This window comes from Harpia harpyja, chromosome 1 (genome assembly GCF_026419915.1).
Source record: "Harpia harpyja isolate bHarHar1 chromosome 1, bHarHar1 primary haplotype, whole genome shotgun sequence".
NCBI classification, from domain to species: domain Eukaryota; kingdom Metazoa; phylum Chordata; class Aves; order Accipitriformes; family Accipitridae; genus Harpia; species Harpia harpyja.
The window spans coordinates 68078310-68100476 of NC_068940.1; the positions used below are offsets into that span (position 1 = coordinate 68078310).

The window sequence follows — 22167 nt, forward strand, 5'->3', positions numbered from 1 at the left end:
TGATTGGGAAGACTATGACTGTATCCTAGAAGTTAGGATGCTGGCTTCTCTTCCTTGTGCCCAGAACTATTTAAATATTTTACCCATTCTCTGTGCTTTATTGCCTTCACTGTGGTGTACAAAGAGCGAGCCTGAAGCACCAGTGAAGAGTTCTGGTTGGCTTGCTCTGGGGAACATCCACAGTAGAACAAGTTCCTTAAGCAGACAAAGTATATTCTCTTGACAAAGTGTGGTTAAACACCTCACAACTGCAGTGACTGGACATTTCAACCAGAGTTGTGCCTTCCCCTTACACTGTTGTCCAACAGCAAACAAAATGGAGGATCTTAATTAAGGTCTTATTTTCTCTTTAATACTTACTAAGAAACATTTAAGGCTCTTTTAAAGTGGTTTTAGCTTGTCAGTTTAAATGTTCTAATACTATAAATTCATTCTGGGAAATAATATGAAAGTGTTTTGGCTGGAAAACAAAGTCTGAGAAACACATACCTCTTGGGCCAATTTTCCAGCCTATTAACAGGATTATTGTGCAGTTATAGAATTATGAATGGAAATAGGAAATAATAATATATGTAACAATACTTGTTTCACATTTGCTCTTGCAGCCTTGGGTCCTAATGTCTAGCTGTGTATGTTCAGAACAATAATGAGATTACAATAAGATTACATTGTAGCAGAAAATATGAAAGGTAGCTTTTCCCTGAATTACCACTTGTTATGCAAATGATAATGACCTTTACTCATAGCTGACCTGAGCCAAATTCATGTGAGATCTATGAAAGAAATGAGAAAAATATCCACTATGCATTTCAATTTTGCTAGTGTAGAAGCTGGTTTTCAACACATTATCTTCCCCTGTATTGACAAAACTAAAATCAGTTTCTGTCCTGCTCCTATTTGAAAAGTAACTGTATTGATCAAATATATGATGAGGGGGAAATATTTCTATATAATTTTCCATGTCCTTTTTATGATTGCATCCTTAGGGACAGGTGCCTTGACAGAGCTAAACAAATATTGGTCAAGCTGTGGCTATTTCAAGTTTGCAATGGCAAGTTGCTGAAACTACTCCTCCTCCTCTAGTGAATAAAGGAAGCTCTGGAACATGTAAAATACTTCAAATCATAGAATCCAAAACCTGAACTGGAAGAATAACTGTTGCAACTCCTTGTATGTGAAAAAAGTGACTGTGATTTCTGTGAAGAACTGATCCCAAAACTCTTGGTTAATAGCTAATTATTACATTGCAGCAATTTAGAAGTAAGATACATAAATCACCTTACAAGTAACATAAAGGTAAAAAATGGAAATATTTAAAATTATACACTAATCGTACTACAATAAGCTATTATATGACTCTTGTTTATGTAAAATGTCTCAGAAAAACAGAGTTTCTCAACTCCATATTTACTCTCTACATAACTTGCATTATCAGGTTTCCTTTCTCTAATGTAAAAAAGAAGTAAATATTTCCTAAAATTACTAGACAATAGTTTTCCATTACAGTCCTCTACTCCAGTAATTTTTGTATTTGCACAGCTATGCTATATTATCATCTACTTGCTTTCTAAATTGCTGTCTCTCTGATGGAGTCAGAATATTTCACAGTGCTATTGTGGGAATGCATATTATTATAGATGGACAAAATGATACCAGAAAGCCAGACGATTCAAATAGTCATTTTCGTAATTGCTCAATACTTTCCCTTTTTAGTAGTAGAAATACTTTATTTCGCAATGAAGTCCTAAAGTCATAACATTCTGCATAGTGTATAATAGTTCCCACAATAAGAGGACTTATCCTTCTCTGTGGGATGAACAGAAGTATCAACTATTAAAGAAAAAGAAATATTTTATAGTGTAACAATCATGATATTTTTAATAGGAGTTACATGATTGAGGAGAAAATAACTGGTCCTAACTATTACCTTGGGCTCAGGTCAGGTGGACCACTGGTGGTCAGTGCTGAAAGGTGTAACTTAAGGTTTTTCTCCTTCCTTCTGGAGTAGTAACGGAGCTCCGTTTCATGTTTGGTTCTTGAGGGGTTTGAACTGCAAGCATGGATGGGTGAATGAAAGGGCACCGTTCCAGAGGCCAGCTGCTTCAAGTTTCTCCCTAGGTGGCTTTTATTGCTTCCAGCCTTCTTCTGCTGAGAGCAATTTGTGCTTCTTGTATGGATTGGTGAAAGGGTGCTGCTCTCTTCTTCTCCCTCCTCATCCTCATCTTCATCTTCTACAATTGAAGGGAGTGTCTTCTTTATATTTCCGTTTCCCTTGAGCTCTGTCTAAAATAGCAGATAATACATACTAGGGTAAAATTCAGAGCCTGATGTTGCAGAAATACAATTTCTTTTGGTGTTCATCCTGGAACAAACCCAGATGTAACACAGCTTTCATTTTCTCTTTAGAGATAGCTCTTTTGGAACTCTTCCATAGCTTCCCTCCTCAACTATGGCTATATGTGCATATGTGAGAAAAACAAACAAATTAAAAAAGGTCACTAGTGACATAGCCAGAGAACTCACTGCAATATGTTTTGTTACCAAGAAAGATTACATGACTAGTTCTTACAAGCCATAAGCCATATGTGCGGTTGAGTAGATTAATCTTGCTTTGCTGAGGCATTATTTCTTTTGAATTTTACACTCTCAGACTCCTGGTAGACCAAGGGAAAGAACTGAGGCTGGTAATTCATATAATTCTGCATTTTCATATGGAACCATTTATAATGTATAAATAGCATTTACACCAGTTCAGCTCAAGCCTGAATGTCCTCTGTATCCTTCTTAGTTGTTGTAACTGAAACCACTGCTGGGATAGTAGACAAATTTTTCAGTTTATACAAAGTCCTGTTAATGCACCAGTGGTGTGACAGTGTCAGCTTCAGAACTGAGTCATTGAAAAGCAGAGCTACACCTATTTTTTAAAAAAAATGCAATTTGAATGTTTGGTGTTGGAACCAAGGCAATTTAGAGTCAACATAAACCTGGGTTCTGTACTTTTAAGGTACTAATTAAAGCACTGTGTAAGAAAGCAATGTATTGTTTGTATTGTATCATGGTAACAAAATATACTGGTCATGAGTGCTGAGACACGCCAATATGGACCTCATGTCAGGATCAGGCCATAACTCAAAAATAGTTCCATTTATTCCCATGGTGCAACTTACTGTATTTATTGGTAGTAGGTGGACGGACTAAGGCAGAGTCAGGTTCCAGGTCAAATTAACAAACTCCACACGTCACAGTGAAGAGTACAGCCAAATGCAACTTCATGGTTTCAGAAAAAGTTGATACTATTTTTTTTTTTTTTCCAGGCTACTCCTCTTAATCAAGCTTGATTAAGGCACTGTTAGCTTTAGATAGAAAACCTCAGATGAGCTTGTATAGTCAAATTTCCCACATTCAGGCCAAGTAAGATTGGCTGTGTGGAAATGCAGATCTGGGGAATTTGTCCAAACGTTCTAAGCCCCTATTAGTATCTGGTCTAAATGTTTTGAAGCATGGGTTTAATTAATTTTGCTGCATTCTACAGCATACTTCCATTAAATGAATGCTTTTCTCTTAGTATACATTGACATATTTAGTGAACTAGGTTCTTTCCATCTGAGATGTACGAAAAGGTAAGAATTTAAAACAGTGGCAAAAGACCTGTCTATATAAAATATAACAGCCTTGCTGTCAACCATAATAGTCATGTGAAGGCTGTCAGGATGATCAAATTGTACAGGAGCTGGCACTGATGCAGCCTACACACTATAGAGAATGAGCGTTACCCATATTCAAAACTTTGGCTAGGGTAAACACGTATTTAAAATGCAGATGCTATAGTAAGATATCCAAATCCAGCACCTGGAAGAAAAGATCATAAGCTGTTACTCATAAAATGGACAGTAGCAGAACTAGCTGCAGGATGCTATTTAAAGTCTCATTCTGAAACCTTGGAAGTCAGTTGGAATTTTTCCAGTTTTGCTCTAGCCATAACTGTGTGCATGTTTCAAAGTCATCCTTGGCATATTTAAAATGTGACTAACATACCTGAGATAGCGTAGACTTGTTTGATAATTTTGATATTACCTGAAAAAACAAAACAAAACAAAAAGGTAGCAAATATGTGCATCTGCACAGTATTGGCTTCCAAGAGCATACAAACATCTAAACCAAAACATTTATGTTGATAAAAAACAGAATCTCATGATAAAACAACTGTAGTAAATTAAATGGTGACATAGCACTAAACTAAGGACACTCCTTGGAAACAGATGCTGTGAGAAAAAAAAATTGTTTTATTTTTATTAAAAAGATGCTGCAAAAATAACATTTTATTTTAATAAAAGTTGGGTCAAGGCTCCAGATCTGTGAATAAATGTAGATGATAGGTGAATGTATGCCTGGTGGGTTTCAGTGCTGGTTTGATGGAATCCCATGCAGGAACAGTGCTCTGCTTTGGCCCTACCTCTTTGTAGCTTTAGCTCCTGTGCCAGCCTAGTCCTTACATGTAGATGATCTAGCTGTAGTATCTTTGGGGAATTTTCAAAGGCAGTGATGGGACTGAAGCAAGTAGAACCAATATAATCCTGAGGGAGATATACGTGCCTAACAGCTATCCAAGGCCATGACATTTTCCCTTTTTCAGTTAAACAGAAAGCAAAACAAAAGAAAAGGAAGAAGAAAAAAATCATGCAAGTTTGATGTGTAACTACTTCTAATAAAATCCACTGGCACTGCTGAATAATATTTGTTATGAACAGTCTGTTGTTTATTTGAATGTCATGCATTGACCATGGGCAAGTCTCTGACAGTCTACATGTTGTATTTATAGGCAAATTTTAGTTTGCCAGGTAGAATTTTCAGAAGTGATTTTCAGCTTTCCTAAAGACACATGTCAAAATAAAAAGTGCTTAACACACATTGATTTTAAATTCGTAGCATCAGTTTATTTTTTCCAAACTCAGGCAGAAGAAGTTAAGGCTTTCTGGAAGTCATTGGGACTTCCTGGTTTGTGATAAAAGTCTTCAGAACTGCTAAATACACGAATTTTAGGTACAGATTTGTAAAAAATAGTTGTGGTTTTTTTTTTTTTTTTTCCTTCTCCACAAGTCTTTCAAGTTAACCTGAAAATCGTTTTGTAGTTGCTCATAAAAGTGAGGGTTAGTAGTGGTATAATATACAAATATACAATATTTAAGTTTGTGTAAGCAGAAATCATGTACCACAACAGCCAAGCCAGTAGCAGGTGTATCAATAAATTTAGCAATAACACTCTAATAACTGCCAAACATATCAACTGCAATAATTAGGCTATGTAAATAAAATAACTGCTGTGTTCTTCCTGAGTTAGATAAAGTGCTAGACGATATTGGCAGAGGATGAGATCTCAGATGCTGAAATCTCCCAGCTTGTGCTGTAATCTATGCCAACTGAAGAAACACTGTCTCCTTCAAGATTCAGGAGAACAGGAAACTGGAAATGTACTAAAATGTTAAAGTCAGAATTCGGAAGTAGTAATGGCCAACTTTGCACATATGTTTAACAAGATTAGTTTAGAAGAGTGCCCAGAATTTTGGGGCATCAGTCTGCTTGGCTTTTAGGCACAGGTGCGGTATGAATATTAAATAACAGCCTTAATTAAAACTCCAAGCCAATCCCAAATATTAGCAGCTTCACAAAAAAGATCTTAATAAGTATGAATTTGCCTTCTGAAGGCTTTAGAAGTAAGTGACTTGTCATTTGTAGTTTGTAATGCAGGTGAAGATTGCTCCTCACTTTTTTTTTTTTTCCTCCTGAGCCCATGTGTCAATCCTGATTGTACCTCTTGAAAACAGAGAAAGAAATCGTTATATGGATGTCTCCTAGATGTCCTGGTGGCATTTCCCACAGCCCTACTGGGGTCTTTCAGTGGGGCTGGGCTTTCAGCTCTGTGACCTGGTGGTAGCACCGTTGCCTGGCTGCAGGACCTCTCCACTGCCCATCAACCCAGCACCCACAACCGCCCATCCATCTCTGCTCTCAGTGTTATCCTTGCTGGTTGCTGCACCAGGGAGAAACTGGCTGCAGAGGAAGTGGGGTTAGTGGCAGCACTTTCTTGTCTTATGACCTTACCAAGAGAAAGGTAAAGGGATTTTTGAAGGCAGGTTGCTTTTTGCAGGGAGGGGAAGGAGTGTCCTTGGGAGGAAGGGTAGCAGAAAAGAAGGATAGGTATGAAAAGGGAGCATGTGACATGAGAAACTACTCATGAGACTTATTCTGTTTCTCAAACTGGCCCCTTTAACCCACTGGGGACAATTTCAGTCTGGATAAATTGATTTTTTTGGATAAACTCTGCCCCTACAAACTATCTTTTCCATAGCACAGAAGCCACAGTAAAGAGTGTGGCAATTGCTTCTTTATTAATACACTGCAGCCATATTTATTGCCTGTAACTTTGAATGCCATATCTTGTACACATAAAACAGGGGCCTGGACTTTATGGCTTGGTAGTTGAAAGTTGGTAAAAGAAACAATAATTAATCTGTGACCAGGGAGAATTCTCAAGAGTTTTGCTTTTAAACCTCCTCCAGCAACATCCCTCTCTCTCTTCCTGCAGAAATACCATTCTCAAAGAGAAAAGGAAAGATGAATATGAACATTGATAAAGTCAGTCAAAGGGCAGTAAATTTAAAGACCTCACCATGAACATAGCTTTATCTCTGTAAAAATGTAGTATCGGAGTAAATAATTATGAGGTGCTGTCCTAGTTTCTGATCTGCTAAAACCTTTTATATAGGGCAACACACTGGTTTAGTCTTCTATAAAATGTTTTTTTTTTTTTCTTATGCAAAAAGAAAGAGGATGCAAAATAGCTCACATGCTAGTCTTTTAAAAAGAAGCACAACTTGTAAAGGATAAGTCCTGATGAAAGAAAAACCACAGGTATTTCCCCTGCTCTGCATTAGGAAAAAACAAAAAGACTGATGTTAGCATGAGTTATGTGAAATACTGTCAAAGAGTCTAACAATTTTTAATTTCAGCCCTTGTGTCTCTTTATGTCTTGTGAAACCAGCTATTAAATTTAATTTCACAAGACAAAACAATGATAGATCATGTACCAAAAGCAGACTCATATCAAATTCTTCCATGTATGTAATCTCAAATCTATGATCTTGTAGTTGTTTAATATGTTAATATATAGAGCTTAAAAATTCAGTAATCTTTATATTACTTATTACAAGCACAAAAAGAACAATTCCCCATCTGAAAACACTGGTGGTTTGCTGTCAAAAGCCAGTGGTCTGAAGATTTTTCCAGGGTCAACAGACAGTAGTCTTTAATAGAAGAATCTCATCCAGGAATTGTGGCCAAACCGGGTAATTACCTGTACAATAATTCAAAATGAATTCCAATGATAAAACCATAAAAAGAGAAACATAGAGATGCAGCTAAATTTGGGGTTAATACATTAAATGTCCAGGTAAGTAAATTTTTCATTTTGGGGCTTAAAAGAATGTTATCAGCTTTTACTGGCCTGATCCCTGTTGCCTTCATGGGAATTATGAACAAAAATAGAAACATAATTTCACTGATTTGCTTGTAAGTCTGGAGTCCTAAAATATATGAATAATTCTTTGTATCTGAGGAGTCAAAAGGCTAAAATATGCTTTCAGGAAAGGATTTGAAATCAAACTAGAATATTAATGTCCTTAGTCAGCATTTGGAAACAGAAAAAACCTATTTAGAAGCATTGGCAGTGTGCAGAAAAAAACCCAAGAATGCATGCCATATGTTCCATTCTTTGCAAATTTACTGTATGGTAATGGAAAAGACACAAGTACATAACAAGGGATTATTGTACTGCTGAAAAGCTTAATGCCTCACATGTGTTCAGGCCTCGGTTTTCCGTAATCAGGAAATTTTTCAATGAAATATAACAAATCCTTTAAATCACAAAGGACTCAATCACTCACAAAGAATTTCTCAGGTTAGATACAGTTGTTTTATATCTACATTTACTGAGAAATTTTGCCCTTTTTCTTTTTTTTTCTTTTTAAGACTTTCTATAGTTCATTGGCTTGTTGCTATATTTTCTCAGGTTCATTCTTATCTTTTTCCTTGCTTAATGGACAGATAAAGAAAATGTATTTTGTGGAAGCAGATGCTTTCAGCATTCTCTGATCCTGCTTACAGTAGAATATATTGAATTAGCAGCAAAAGTTGAACGGCATATCTGTCACCGGTATTTTATCCTAGGTGACCAATAACTGTGAATTGCCATGAGCTCTGCAATCTTCTCTTAAGTCTTTATCCTACATTATTCCTATCTTTTGAATAAATTATTGTAGCCTGTGCAGTTAGGACAAGTGTTCAATGACTGGCTGGTTGTGGTTAGCTTTGGATAAATTTTTTGCAAATGAATACTTTCTTGCATTCAAATTTCTCACATGAGCTTTCATAGTTAGTATTAAAAGTTTACTTTTCATATATTTCTTTAAAACCTGGTTGTTAATTTCACTGCATTCATTAGCAAAAATTTTTAATTATACTTTGATTGTTTCATTAACAATATAGGATCTATTGCATTTTGTGTTAAAAAGATGTCACAGAAAGAAAACCTAACCTCTCTGTTACTTGCTCCAAATCAAGAATTGAATAAATGGTAAACATGGATCGTATAATTTGTCATTTTTACTTCTATATTCTTACCTCCCTCTCCCCCACCCCAAAAAAGGAGAAGAAAATAGGATACCAGACTGCTCTGAACATACATTTTTCATAGCAAACCCGTGCCAATAAGAATTAGAAAATATTAAGGAGACACTGTCAATAAGGTCAAAAGAAGACAGAAATGAGGAATTGTTAAAATAGACAATAGACCTGGCACTGAGTGTACATTGCTCTGGCAGGTTGGAATTTTGGAAAAGCTTGCAGATTACTGCAGACAAAAGTTATAGTGGAGAAAAATTTTTAATATTCCTACAGTTTTATTAGTCATGTAAAGATTTACATAATATTAATAGAAATTACAATGAATGCTAGCAGCTTTCAAAGCAATAAAACTTACATGCTTAACTTCATGCAACTCTTAAGATTTCACACAGACTCATAAATATTTGCAGGACTGGCCCCATGGATTGATATCCAGTTAGACTCCTCAACACGAGGCTGTAGATACTGTGGAAGGGTTGCTTTTAACTTTGTATTGTCAGCTTTATCTTTAAATGAAACTTCATGCTACTTTTTATGTAAATATGTGTCTCTAACTTCAGAGAGGCTCTTGAAAAGAGGAAGACAATTAAGTGGATCTTAAAAAATATTCTCCCAATGAATTTTATTACCTGCAGATTGGTTATTTCCAAGCATCCCCAATGTTACACAGCTGTTTTGCTAACACTCAGAGGCCAAATCAGTGGGATGAGTGTTAATAAGAAGTGACTCACTGAGGACAGTGACATAACTGTGGAGAATTTTTAAGAAAGTCCAGCTTTGTCTGGCTTTCAGGGTAAACCTTACAAAGAAGAAGGCAGGGACAGGCATAATCTGTTTCCTTATTTTAAAATCTGTTTGATTTTGTTGGTTTTTGGGGTTTTTTTTTGGTTTTTTTTTTTTTTCCCCAGAAACATTTCCTCTAAATAATGAATATTTTGCTTTTTGGGTGGCAACTTGATCAGTAGATTAACCTCTAGTCAACTATCCCAAAAGGAAAAAAGTGAAAATTGAGCACACAGCTGGCCCCTAGACATATTCAGATTTAAAACTTTGGGGAAGTCAGCAGATGTAGAGTAACTGTGAAAGCAATTCACATGGTTTCACCTCAGGGCAAGAAGCCATGTCCTGGCATGTGAAGATATCAGCAGAAGTCTAAGCATATAACCCTATTAAGTAAGAGAGCCATCATAATTTCCTTCCCCTGAGATGCAATTTGTGTTTTCTATATACGCATAACACAGAAAAGCTAGACACATAGCTTTTTGGAGCTTTTTGGCAGCTTTGTCACTCAAGAAGTTCTGCATAGGTTAGAAACTAAGACAACATGGACACTCAATAAGTGAATAAAATTGCTTCAATTTTCAAAGTACCATGATATAAAACAAAACCCAGTGTCAGAGAGATGCAATATAAATTTTGCTGGAGGAATGAACACAGTTTGATTATCGATGGAGCCTGTCCCTGAACACTTATTATATATACAGTACTGTACTGTATATACAATACATATGTATATACTGTATCTATATATTTGTTACTACAATCATGTTTTTATTTATTACATCACTGAAAAAGTGATATATATGTCTTAGGTAGGAACTGCATTTTCAGCAGAACTCAAGTTACACTTATGTAGGCAGGTTCTGTAGCTCTGGTTTTACTGAGTGAAGGTATAGATGATTAAAAAGAAAAACATGCTGATATATTTGTTTTTATATCAGTAGAATCTTAGACTGCATTTGTACATAAATAATTTTTGTTTTTCATTTTTATATGCTTTCATATCTCTGAGCAGAGGGGTGGGTCTAGATGATCTTCAGAGGTTCCTTCCAACCTCAGCTATTCTACTATTCTACAGTGTTTAAAAAAGTTGCACTAAAAAATGTTACCAGCTCAATAAAATTGAGAATACATACTTGGGTCCATGTAGAATGCCTGCTTGATACACAAGTTGTGCTGATTATAGACAGTTTGCTCAAAAACTACATCATATTTAATCTCATACATTTCAGCTTGTATCCTGAGGTTATAATGACTCTGCAAGTGATACAGGAACTTTACCATATAAGCCAGTCTGACATGCTCATTACACCTCAAAGTAGCCTGCCTTCAGAACTAGTGTTCTTATAGAAGAAATTTTGGTAAGTATTATAATATCCTTCATAAATTAGTCTTACTTTACACAGAATAATAAAAAGATAAGTTACTGTAAGAATGCTTCTAAATTTAAGGCCACTATCTGGTCATTGCTATACCAATGCAAAATAAAAGCAATTATGAAAAAGAAAAAAATCCAACCTCTAAATTCATACCATTTTAAGGTTAAGATATATCAGGATTAATTTTATTTTCCATTTTTTCCAATAGAGAAAAATATTTAATATTAATATTGTAAAAGTTACATTATCATGTTTTCTAAGGGACAGTGAAGTATATTGGAAAAAGTTATTATTTAGCATCCCTGTGTAATTAAAATAGAAATATGGTTAGATTCCAAAGCAATACTCTCTGAAAGCCAAGAGCTTTTCCTGGCTAAAATTCTGTTTGGCACAGTGTTTTATACCCTCCTCATACCACAGTCTAAAGACATCAATAAGCTGCTTTGCCAGCCTGGATTTTTTTTTTTTAACATGTAACCCCCTGGTTAAGCTTTATAATCTGATGCAGAATGCAATAATTCCAGGAAGTGAAATGAATGAGAAACAAGACTGTTTAAAAGCTAAAATTAGAAGTAAAATTTTGTCACTTATTTAAGCATTTTAATTCTAGTTACAATGAAAGTAGTTTGTATTTATCAAGAAAGTGCTAAGGTTAATTGTGAAAATCCTAATTACATACATGCATTGAATAGTTTTGTTATAAATAATGTATAACAAATAATCATAATTCCTGTCTCTTAACCCATTCACAAAAGTAAAAGAGTGACCACAGTGGTAGGAATTTTGGGATAGGTCACATATATGTATCATATTCCCAGATGAAACTACATGGGTTATTTTCCTCTCCTCCCCTTTGGCCTCTTCCACACCTTGTGGGATTCATCCTTACAGCCAATCGTCTATTTGTTTCAGGTGTAAAATGGAAAAGACTTGTAAAAGCAAAAGAATTAATGAAAAAAATGGAAAAGATGACATAATTGCATCAATAAGTTGTGGTGGGATGAATCTTCTAACTGGAAAATAACCACAAATCAGAAGAATAACTATTAGAGAGACAAAACCAGACAGTATAGGTGGCTGTGTGTTGTTATTTTCAAAAATATTAGAATGACTGAAGGCTACAGAAGTGAAATAGGAGCATACCGGCAAAAAAAAAAAAATTCTTCAGGTAAAGATACTAGGAAAGAAAATGAAAAGGCCACCAAGCCTGCAAGAGAAAAGGCATACCAGTCTGTCCTTTTTGAATTACGTGTTTCCTTATTGCATTATTTCTCAGCAGTGTACAATATATTAGAAACATGATAGTGAGATGATTATCTTGAGGGGTACTGGGTGAACTGATGGCTCGGAGGCACCACACATCATGCTCACCAATGACTGCAAGTAAACAAGCTTTATGAGTTAGCAGACAACAAAAAGGAGTCAAACCTGGCTCTCACTATAGCTCCAGGTCAGCCCCGCTCCCATGCTGAGTGAAGCAGGTAATTGCCAGGTTGAGGGAATGGAGGAAGGACTGACTGTAACACTGCACAGGGAGGAGGATATTGCAGCAGAGTTAATTGTCTGAAACTAGCAACCACCTTAAATAGCTAGACATCCACCAAAACATGCTTACTGTAATGAATTGAGGTAGGAGACCTGTGAAATATCTTGCAGAGAGCTAGATGACAAAGCTTGTTCCCAAACTGCTTCTCAGTCATTTAAAATCAGAAATTAAGTGTAAACAGGTGAAGGACATGCTGTTTTTTTGCCAGTGGTCATGCCCTTCTACAGCTGTACAATCCTGTCATTTGTTCCACAGAAACACGGAAGTTGAGCTGTGTAAGTGATGTGTATGAGTACTGCCTTGTTCAGCAACAGGGTAATTTATTTTGGGAAGATAGAGAGGGACAGAGAGAGAGAAGGAAAAAAAATTCCAGATGATTCCAGAAGCACGAATGAAAAATCTGAGTAGCTTGTAAAATGTGAAAGAGCACTAAGCAATGTTTCACAGCAGCACTGATTGCAGAGTACTCCATGAACAGACAGGTAAGAGACCTACTCCAGTGAATGCATCAGGAGTCATTTCTCAAAGTTAATTATATGTTCACAGTTTTTAAAGTATTTTAGTTTTTGATAGTATGAGGAGCACCTTCATTCCTATACTGTAATTGCTGAGAAGATGAGAACTTTGCAGGCTCCATCTTGGATCAAAAGAGGTATAAATTAGAAATGGAAATAACAGGAATAAAATTTTTTTTTTGTGTGTGTGTGTAGGGGTTTTTTTTGTTGGTTTGGTTTTTTTTTTTCAGAATAATCGTGCAGATAAAGTATTAGCCTTCTGTTGCTTTAGGTGATTTATTCACTTCTATATTCCACCTGTTGTAATAATTCTTGTATAGAAACACAAAAATTGCCATTGACTGGTCTGTTGTTTTGCAGAATTTATACCTACTGTGCCACAGACAATAAAGACCAGTGAGTTACACCTGCATTAATAATATATGATCTTCTGCCAGACGACCTATTGACAAAGGTGGGTGCTTAACTGCATGTAAATTTGTTTAAAAATGACAAGTTTTCCTCAAAGTTACCCAACCTCACTCTAAAGTCAAAGTAGGGCTTTTTAAACTTTTGTCCTGGTTTCGGCTGGAATAAAGTTAATTTTCTTCTTAGTATCTGTGTTTTGGATTTAGGATGGGGATAATGTTGATAACACACTGATGTTTTAGTTGTGGCTAAGTAGTGTTTAGACTAAGTCAAGGATTCTTCAGCTTCTCATGCCCAGCCAGCAAGAAGGCTGGAGGGGCACAAGAAGTTGAGAGGGGACACAGCCAGGACAGCTGACCCAAACTGGCCAAAGGGGTATTCCATACCATGTGATGTCATGTCTAGTATATAAACTGGGGGGAGTTGGCTGGGGGGCACTGCGGCTCGGGGGTTGCTGGGCATTGGCCAGCAGGTGGTGAGCAATTGTATTGAGCATCACTTATTTTGTGTATTCTATTATTGTTGTTGTTGTTATTATGATTATTGTTATGATCATCCCTTCCTTTTCTATCCTATTAAAGTGTCTTTATCTCAACCCTTGAGGTTTTTTTTTTTTTTTCCCCTGATTCTCTCTCCCATCCCACTGGGCAGGGGGAGTGAGTGAGTATATGTGTGGTGCTTAATTGCTGCTGGGGTTAAACCACGAAACTTTCTAAATTAAGCCACTTCTTTCTATACAGCTGCTGGGTAACGTGGCAAAACCCTCTTCTCGATTAGAAAGGTAGTTGGAAGTATTCGGGAAATCTTCTATGGAAATTATTTATTATGAAAAATATTTTGCAACCTGTGATTGTCCCGCAGTGTCCAGGATGAGCTACGATCTAGGCTGGGGTGGAGGAATTACGACTAAGTGTAGCAGTGTAATAAGAAATTAATTTTTTCAATGCATAGGTTTTATTATAAACACATAGGTAATGCCCAAGGAATAGGATTTTTTTGGCTCTGAAAGTTAAACACATCAATAAGTAATTATGTGACTGAAGTTTCTATCAGGTTTTCTTACCTTACAATACTTGCAAAAATTAAAAGCAACTATTTCTAAAAAAATCCCATGCTTATTTTTTCCTTACTACCTATAGAATTGCAGATAGGATAACATTGATTTGTTTCTTTCAAGCAAAATACTATTTATTATGCAGACAATAAAGATGCATTAAAAAAACCCAGAAATGTCATGCTATTTCCATTGCTGATTCATAATAGATAATCAAATAAGTAACAGATAGAATTCCTCCTGAGTTATTACTATATCGGAATGCAACATTCATAAATTCAACAGACCTATAGCACAATATCTTGAAAAAGCATGACTAAAGAGGCAAGAATGCATGTATGTCAAATACATAATCTACTAGCTGAAAAAGAGACAGTGGCTAGGCAGACTTTCAGCTGAATTTTGTGCTTGCATTCAAAATATTTTTTTGCTACCCTTTTTTCTGCTTACAGGAGCAATACCACCAGTTGGCACAAAGAAAGATAAAAGTCTAAAAATAAACCAATTAAAAAAAAAAGGTGGAATTACACATATGCTCTTATAATACTTGTTTAATGCTTAGCTGGAATGAACCAGAAAACTCAGCATATTTTAGATTAGAATTTGTGGACATATTTCTTCCCAAGCTGGGCCCTCTGATTTATGCTCCAGAGCTTAGAATTGTTTTCACCTTTAAGAACAATTGGTTTGGCCAGTTGTCAGGTTTCCCAGTAGAAAATGAGGAGCATCCCTTGTAATTTGTTTGGTATTGCTAATAGCAACCTGAGCTTTATTATATTAACCACCCCCCCCAACTCAATCATTAAAATTTAATAAATTCTAAACACCAGCCTCTCTAAAGGACAAGGATTAAGCCCCATTTTGTCAGACAATGCCTTTCTGGGGAAAAAAAATTCTTTGTTTTTATTGCTTCTTGGTTGTCTTTTAAAATTTATTTGTCTATTTATTTATTTTATTACCAAGAAGCCTGGCTAAGCTGCAGTAAGACTCAATGTTCTCAACTGGAGGAAGGATCTACCACTTTTCTTGTGCAATCTTTGTCATTATGTTTCATTTACACTGCGGATGCACTGAAGGAAGCAGTCCTTCCTCCTGCTTCAGAGACTCAATATTTTCATTTTAAAGAGAGTAGCTTCTCCTCCTTTGGGGGGAGGGGGAGGGGAAGCTCTTGTAAGAGGCAGAAACTACTTTTAAGGCTACAAAAGGAAAAGTAGATTCTTATTAATTATGAGTCCTGTCTACAAACACAGATTTTTGAATCTTCAGGAATATAATCTTTTCTTTTTCAAAATGACACATATTGATGGAGCTCTAGTGAGTCAAAGATTGTGCCTGCATGGGCCATATCTTCCTTTGGGACTTCATTACAGCTTGAGGGATGGCATAGGTGTCAAGGAGGCCTCTTGTTCTTTGTATCAGTCTGGCTGTAACCAGCCTTTGGGGGTTTTTTGATGAATAACGATGTCTACACTGTAGACACTTCTGTGTGGACACATGAAATAATCAGAAACGATAAACTGTTACCAAGCCCACAAAGATACTGTGCAAATATTTACCTATTCTGAGTTTCTCATAGGATAATTCAGAGTTATGAACATCTGCTACTGCTCTCTAAATATATAAAATAGCACGTTTTCCATGGCTGATGGATAGCAAAATAATTTCCAGTTTCTTTCAGATAATTGTATTATATTTTGTAAGAACCTTCTTATGAGTGCTTAGCTTTATCAAATCAATATGTGACTCACTGCCTGCTATACATGCAACCTGTAATATATAGTGCAAAATTATATAGGTGCGTGAGGCGGGTGTCAAAATCTGTGTCACTTAGCAAACTTTTTCATGGCTATGACATCATAGTCACAGACTGTCATGCTTTAACCCCAGCCAGCAACTAAGCATCACGCAGCCGCTCACTCACTCCCCCCCGCCCAGTTGGATGGGGGAGACAATGGGAAGGAAAAAAAAGTAAAACTCGGTGGGATGAGATAAGAACAGTTTAAAAGAACAGAAAGGAAGAAATTAATAATGATAATAATAACAATAATAAAATTACAATAATAACAACAAAAGGATTGGAATATACAAAACAAGTGATGCACAATGCAATGGCTCACCACTCGCCAACTGATGCCCAGTCAGTTCCCAAGCAGCGATCCCTCCCAGCCCCACTGCCCCCAATTTATATACTAGACATGACATCACATGGTATGGAATACCCCTTTGGCCAGTTTGGGTCAGCTGCCCTGGCTGTGTCCCCTCCCAACTTCTTGTGCCCCTCCAGCCTTCTTGCTGGCTGGGCATGAGAAGCTGAAGAATCCTTGACTTAGTCTAAACACTACTTAGCAACAACTGAAAACATCAGTGTGTTCTCAACATTCTTCTCACACTAAACCCAAAGCATAGCACTATACCAGCTACCAGAAAGAAAACTAAATCTATCCCAGCTGAAACCAGGACACATACCTAGAAAAATTGGTTGAAACACGCGAATGGATGAATTGTTTTAATATCACAACTCCAGCTACCAAACGAATTAGCTTTTTCTAACTGTCCTCAAATAATTGAGTACATTTACAAAGACAGTTATGAATTTCTTGAGCAAAATGCAGCAAAGAAACCAAAGGACAGAATATATATAATCAACATAAAGACTTTTTTCCTAATTCACATCTTGCTGTGATGGGAGTATGTAAAAAGATGGTGTAATAGCACTGCCTGTGTGATTGCACACACATTAATGGTTATAATCATAAATCACATGATTGCTGGTTTTAGAGCTATCATGAGGAACCGTTGAAACTTTATCCCCCTGGTTTTGTGCCTTTCTGTTTCTCTATCTGTTACTCATTGGAGGCTGAAATAGTTACACGATTGCCAGCTCCTGTACTTAAAATCTCTTGAGCTTTTCTTCCAAGATTGCTTAAAAAACACTTTCAATCTTTCTATAACCAGACAGCTACAGTTTCGACTTGTTACTGAGAAATCTAATTACAGCTCCTTCTTGTTTTACTGAAAAGTGACATGGCTGTGGAAGTCCTGGAGCCTTTTCCACCATTATACCTTGGATTTTAATGCAGATGGAGCACATCATTATATACACTCTTAGACTTGGAAATGAACCAAGAAAACAAATTCAAAAAGTTTTCTTAGAGATTTTTGTGTGGGGAGGGTAATTATACAATCTAGTGCTAAGTATCCAACTTTGACACTCCAGGATCAGGAAACCCCTGATGACCTCTGGCTGTTACTGGTCCACTTACTTTTAATTCAGTTCAAATCTCTTATTCAATTTTGTATGCAATTAACAGTTCAAACAGCACAAGGAAGGGGATAATGGATCACCAGGACTGCATCTGTCTGCAGCCTCACCTTTTTAATGCTGGCTTAAAGTGTTAGGAAACCTACCACTTAAGACAGTTTTGGTGGATTGTGACTGAAAATGCAATTGTATTTTAGGTCAGGACTGAAAGGCACTTGGCATGTAATAGTGGGGAAATTCATTCTATTTCAATCTGTGGTTTACCTGACCCTAAACTGAAAGGTGCTTGGCAAGTCATAGTGGGGAAATTAATGCTATTTTACCCTGCAGTTCATCTGACCCTAAATACTGCTACTGATCCATTTTCAGAAGCATTAAATTCACATTCAGTTGCAGATTTGCAGTCATTTAAAACACCCAAGGAAAAAGAGAGTGAGAAACTGACTTATTAAAAATAATCAATCCACTGTTTAACTATGGAAAAGCTCTCCAACCCCAAAATTTCCATAAAGCTGCAGAAGTCATAGACACTCACAAAAGTAAAATCTCCCTGTCTTAGGGAGAGAGAGATGAAGATACTGTGTCACAACTGCCAAACTCTCCCATAGCATCATTCCCAAGAAATAAGGCTATATTAAAAAAAAAAAAAGTCACATTTTCATACCCACAAATTGCACTTCTGAAAACCTTCCTACTATTCTTTGAGAGTAAACCATCAGATAATGCTCAGATTACTTCTGCTTGTAAATTTTATTCATGAAGACATGATATTTTCTAGGTGAAGCAGAGCGAGTGGTTGACCAGGCACTTTTGCTGCTGACATAGATATCTTCCCTCATTTGTTGACCCCTCTTTTTGTGGTGGTACAATTTTTGGCCACCTTATTCCTGCTCTTTATCCTTATTGATATGTAAAATTGTTGGATAAGAAATGAGATGCACATGACCAAGGTTAGTTCTGCTGCAAGAGAAATACTAGTGGAGGGCATAGTTAACCTGAGGATGTAGGAGAAAGTGACACTACGATAATCTGTCTTGGGTTCTCTATATTTGTCTATGACACAGGAAGCTACTCAGTGTCAGGCTCTTTTTTTTTTTTCCCCTTGAATTTTAAGATAATGTATTGTACCATGAAAATATGGTGTGTATTCACAAATGCTGTAGAGCAGTTCTGTCAGCCTAGACATCCCTCAGGCCAGCACCACTTTTTATGGGTGACTACTGCAGGACAGAACTCACCACGACTTTCTGAACAGGAACACGTGTGAGTGGCCATGAGCAGGGAAGACATAGTGCTGGATTGACATGCACACAGGGCATCCACTGACACTTTTCTTCACAAACAGCCAAGCAACAGGCCACTTTTTTCATAACAGTGAGTGCCTGCCTATGCTATGTGGAGGATAACAGCCACACAGCGTGTGTACACCCATATGGTTAAGTCAGAAAAAGAGAGCTGTCATAAAAGTTTTCCACTATTAAAATCTGAATATATATATTTGCTACATAATATCAGTGAAAGTATTTTGGTAAGTCTATACTGAAGTCTTTCAGCAGTGCTTTATCTGGAATTTCTTGGGTTTTTTCACATTAATTGCTCATTTAAATGGAAAAACACATTTCAGTTGCAGTGTGATGAGAAACAATTGTTTCTCATTTTGGATGTGTGATGACGTTCTTAACTACGAAGTGATAATCAGTGATCATATGAATGTTCATTAGGCTAGCACATGAGCTTTTAGAAAAGGTATAGTTAAATACCTTTTTGGACACATGCTTTACATAACAATTATTTTTAAACATAAGCAAAAAATAAAATATTAAAGAAGAATGTTCTCTCATAGATGATGTTTTCTATGGAAAAACGAGAAGCAGAGAACATGTTCACAGTTTATGATCTGATCAATTGATAAACAATTCATGTGGGTAATGACTGAATTATCAAACAAATGGAATGAGCGGTCCTTTTAATGTAATCTGGGTATTATTTCTTTACTGTGGCAAAATTATGAGAACTGGCTAAAGTATGATAAACTTCTTAAAGGTAACAATAACTGAAGAGACCTTTAAAGATACTTACATCACTTTCATGGCCTTCTCTTAGATTGTATGTGAGATCATGCTGTATGTCTTCAACAAACTTGTGAGCATACTCTGGGTAAAGGTCAAGCACTTCGAAGAGACCTTTGAGGATAATGCATTGGAGGTCACAGTACGTTAGAGCTTTAACATCTGCATTTGTTTTAATAACTTGGTCCCTAATGGATAGGTTTGCTCCAATTAAATCTCCTTTACCTAAAAGAAAATACAAAATAATCATCTTCAAAGCATGAATTCTTTACTTCTTTTTTGAATCATAAATCTGTTTAACGTAATTGCTAAATCTTAAATCCCATTGTTACCACTGCATTGTTTAATTAATAACATTCTAAAGGATCTTTGACTAAAAGCTGTCTTTTTTTTGCAGGTGCAATCTTATATGCAATAAATTGGAGGTACAAAGACTAATTTCCAGGCAGGTAACTACCTGATTTAAGGGAGCAATCAAGTAAATACATATAAAATTAAGATTTATGCTGGTAATTAATAGCAGGTGCAATTCTGTTTTTCAAAAAGAGAACATTATGTTTCTAGCTCGTTTTTTGTTGGTTTTTTGGTTTTTTGTTTTTCAGACAGGTGTTAAGATAGCATTTTAACAATGACACAATTAAGTGTAGATTGTCCATTCAAATGACGCTTTTACTTAGAATTTGGATTGAAAAACATTTGCAATCTGTACTAACTATGGCTGCACAGCTACACTTCATGACGTTACTTAGTTGTACAGGCTATTAATAGATGTGTAGGTCAATGGCACTGCTGTCAAGAAAAAAGAAGGAATTCTTAAGCCATTATATTTTCATTTATGGGCAAGACTGCCTTAGAACACTGGATGTATTAAAAACCATAACTGGAGCACAAAAATTTTAGAACAAAAAGCTTCCATAAACATCTGATCTGAGGTATAAAGTCCAAAGAACAGTCGCTGAACCAGAGGTCTTCCCCAAAAGTTAATGCAGGTGGTCTTTGTTAAAGACCTGGACAGTGTGGTGGAGTGGGTTCTTGGCAAGTTTATGGGCAATACCGAATTGGGGGGAGTGGTTGATATGCTGAAAGGAAGAGCTGCTATTCTGGGGGACCTCAATGAATGAGAAGGGGACTGACAGGAACCTCATGAAGTTCAATGAAAACAAATGCCACATCCTGCACCTTGGATGGAAAACCTCCCTGCAGCAGTATGGGCTGGGGACCGCCCAGTTGGAAAGCAGCTCTCTGGGAAAGGACATGGGGGTCCTTGTGGGCAACAAATTGAACATGAGTGAACAATATGCCCTTGCAGCAAAGAAGTCCAAGTACCTCCTGCACAGCATTAGCAAAAATGCAGCCAGCAAGTTGCAGGAAGTGTAGTCTTTCCCTCTATATATCACTTATCATACCACATCTGGAGTACTGTGTCCAGTTTTGGGTTCCCAGTACAAGACCAAATATTGACATACTAGAGTGAGTCCAAAAGAGGCCACCAAGATGATCAGGCACTGGAGAACATAATGTACAAGGAAAGGCTGAAAAAAATGGGTATTTTTCCACCTTAAGAAGAGAAGGCAAGGGAAGGATATTATTTCTGTCTTCAATAGCCTAACAGAAAAATGTAGAGAAAACAGAGCTAAACTCCTCTTCAGGGTGTACAGTGCAACAAGGTGTACTGGGCGCAAGTTGTAACAAAAGAAATTGTGATTAGAAATCAGGAAATGAAAGTCATCATGAGGCTGATCAAACAGCGGGACAGGCTGCCCAGAAAGGCTGTGGAATCGCCATCCGTGGAGACGTTCAAAATTTGCCTGGACATGGCCCTGAGGAAGCTGAGCTAAATTGGCCCTACTTTAAGCAGGTTTAGGTTGGGTGGCTTCCAGAGGTCCCTTCCAATCTTACATTATTCTGTGATTAATAAATAATAAGTGAAGACTCTAAAATCTGAGAATCCACCCAGCATGTGATTCCAACTGGATATTACACAGGAAATGGTGAACTTGAAGGGTAAGTTAAACTAAGCGGCCAACCATCCCTGAAGCGGCTTAAATAAAATAATTTTACAGTTTAGAATACTATTTGTAATTTTTTCTATTTACACAGGGCTTGAACAACTTTCTCAAAAGAGCTTATCATAAACCTAGCATAGGGAGGGATTTTCTTTTATGCTAGGAATATGCATACATCCATGTTACTTTGGGGTTTCTTAAAGATTGCAATTGGTATAATTTACTTTTACTTTTTACTGTAAGTATCAACAAGTCTTTAGATTTCTTTGATTATATTGAGCAGAGGGCTGGTAATCTATTGCTGGCTATGTAAATACAGACAAGAGAAAAAATATTTCAAATATACCAAAACTGATCTTTAAGCATCTTAATTAGAATTTTTTTAGGCATATAAACAGTATTAGTATCAATAATGCATAAATAATTTGGAAAAAATGTTAGAGTTGTATTTGATTGTAGTTACAGTGTT

General features: G+C 36.5%; 1 protein-coding gene across 7 annotated transcripts in view; it reads right to left on the reverse strand.

Moving 5' to 3' along the window:
• Positions 1–22167, reverse strand: part of KCNH8 (potassium voltage-gated channel subfamily H member 8) — a 212389-nt gene that overhangs the window by 26152 nt on the left and 164070 nt on the right. For all 7 annotated transcript variants that reach the window (XM_052798532.1, XM_052798498.1, XM_052798541.1 and 4 more), the window contains 3 exons: positions 19703–19917; positions 4036–4074; positions 1928–2283 (listed from right to left, as the gene is read on the reverse strand). In XM_052798532.1, coding sequence (XP_052654492.1) covers positions 1928–2283; positions 4036–4074; positions 19703–19917 — 610 coding nt within the window. The remainder of the gene's footprint in view (positions 1–1927; positions 2284–4035; positions 4075–19702; positions 19918–22167) is intronic.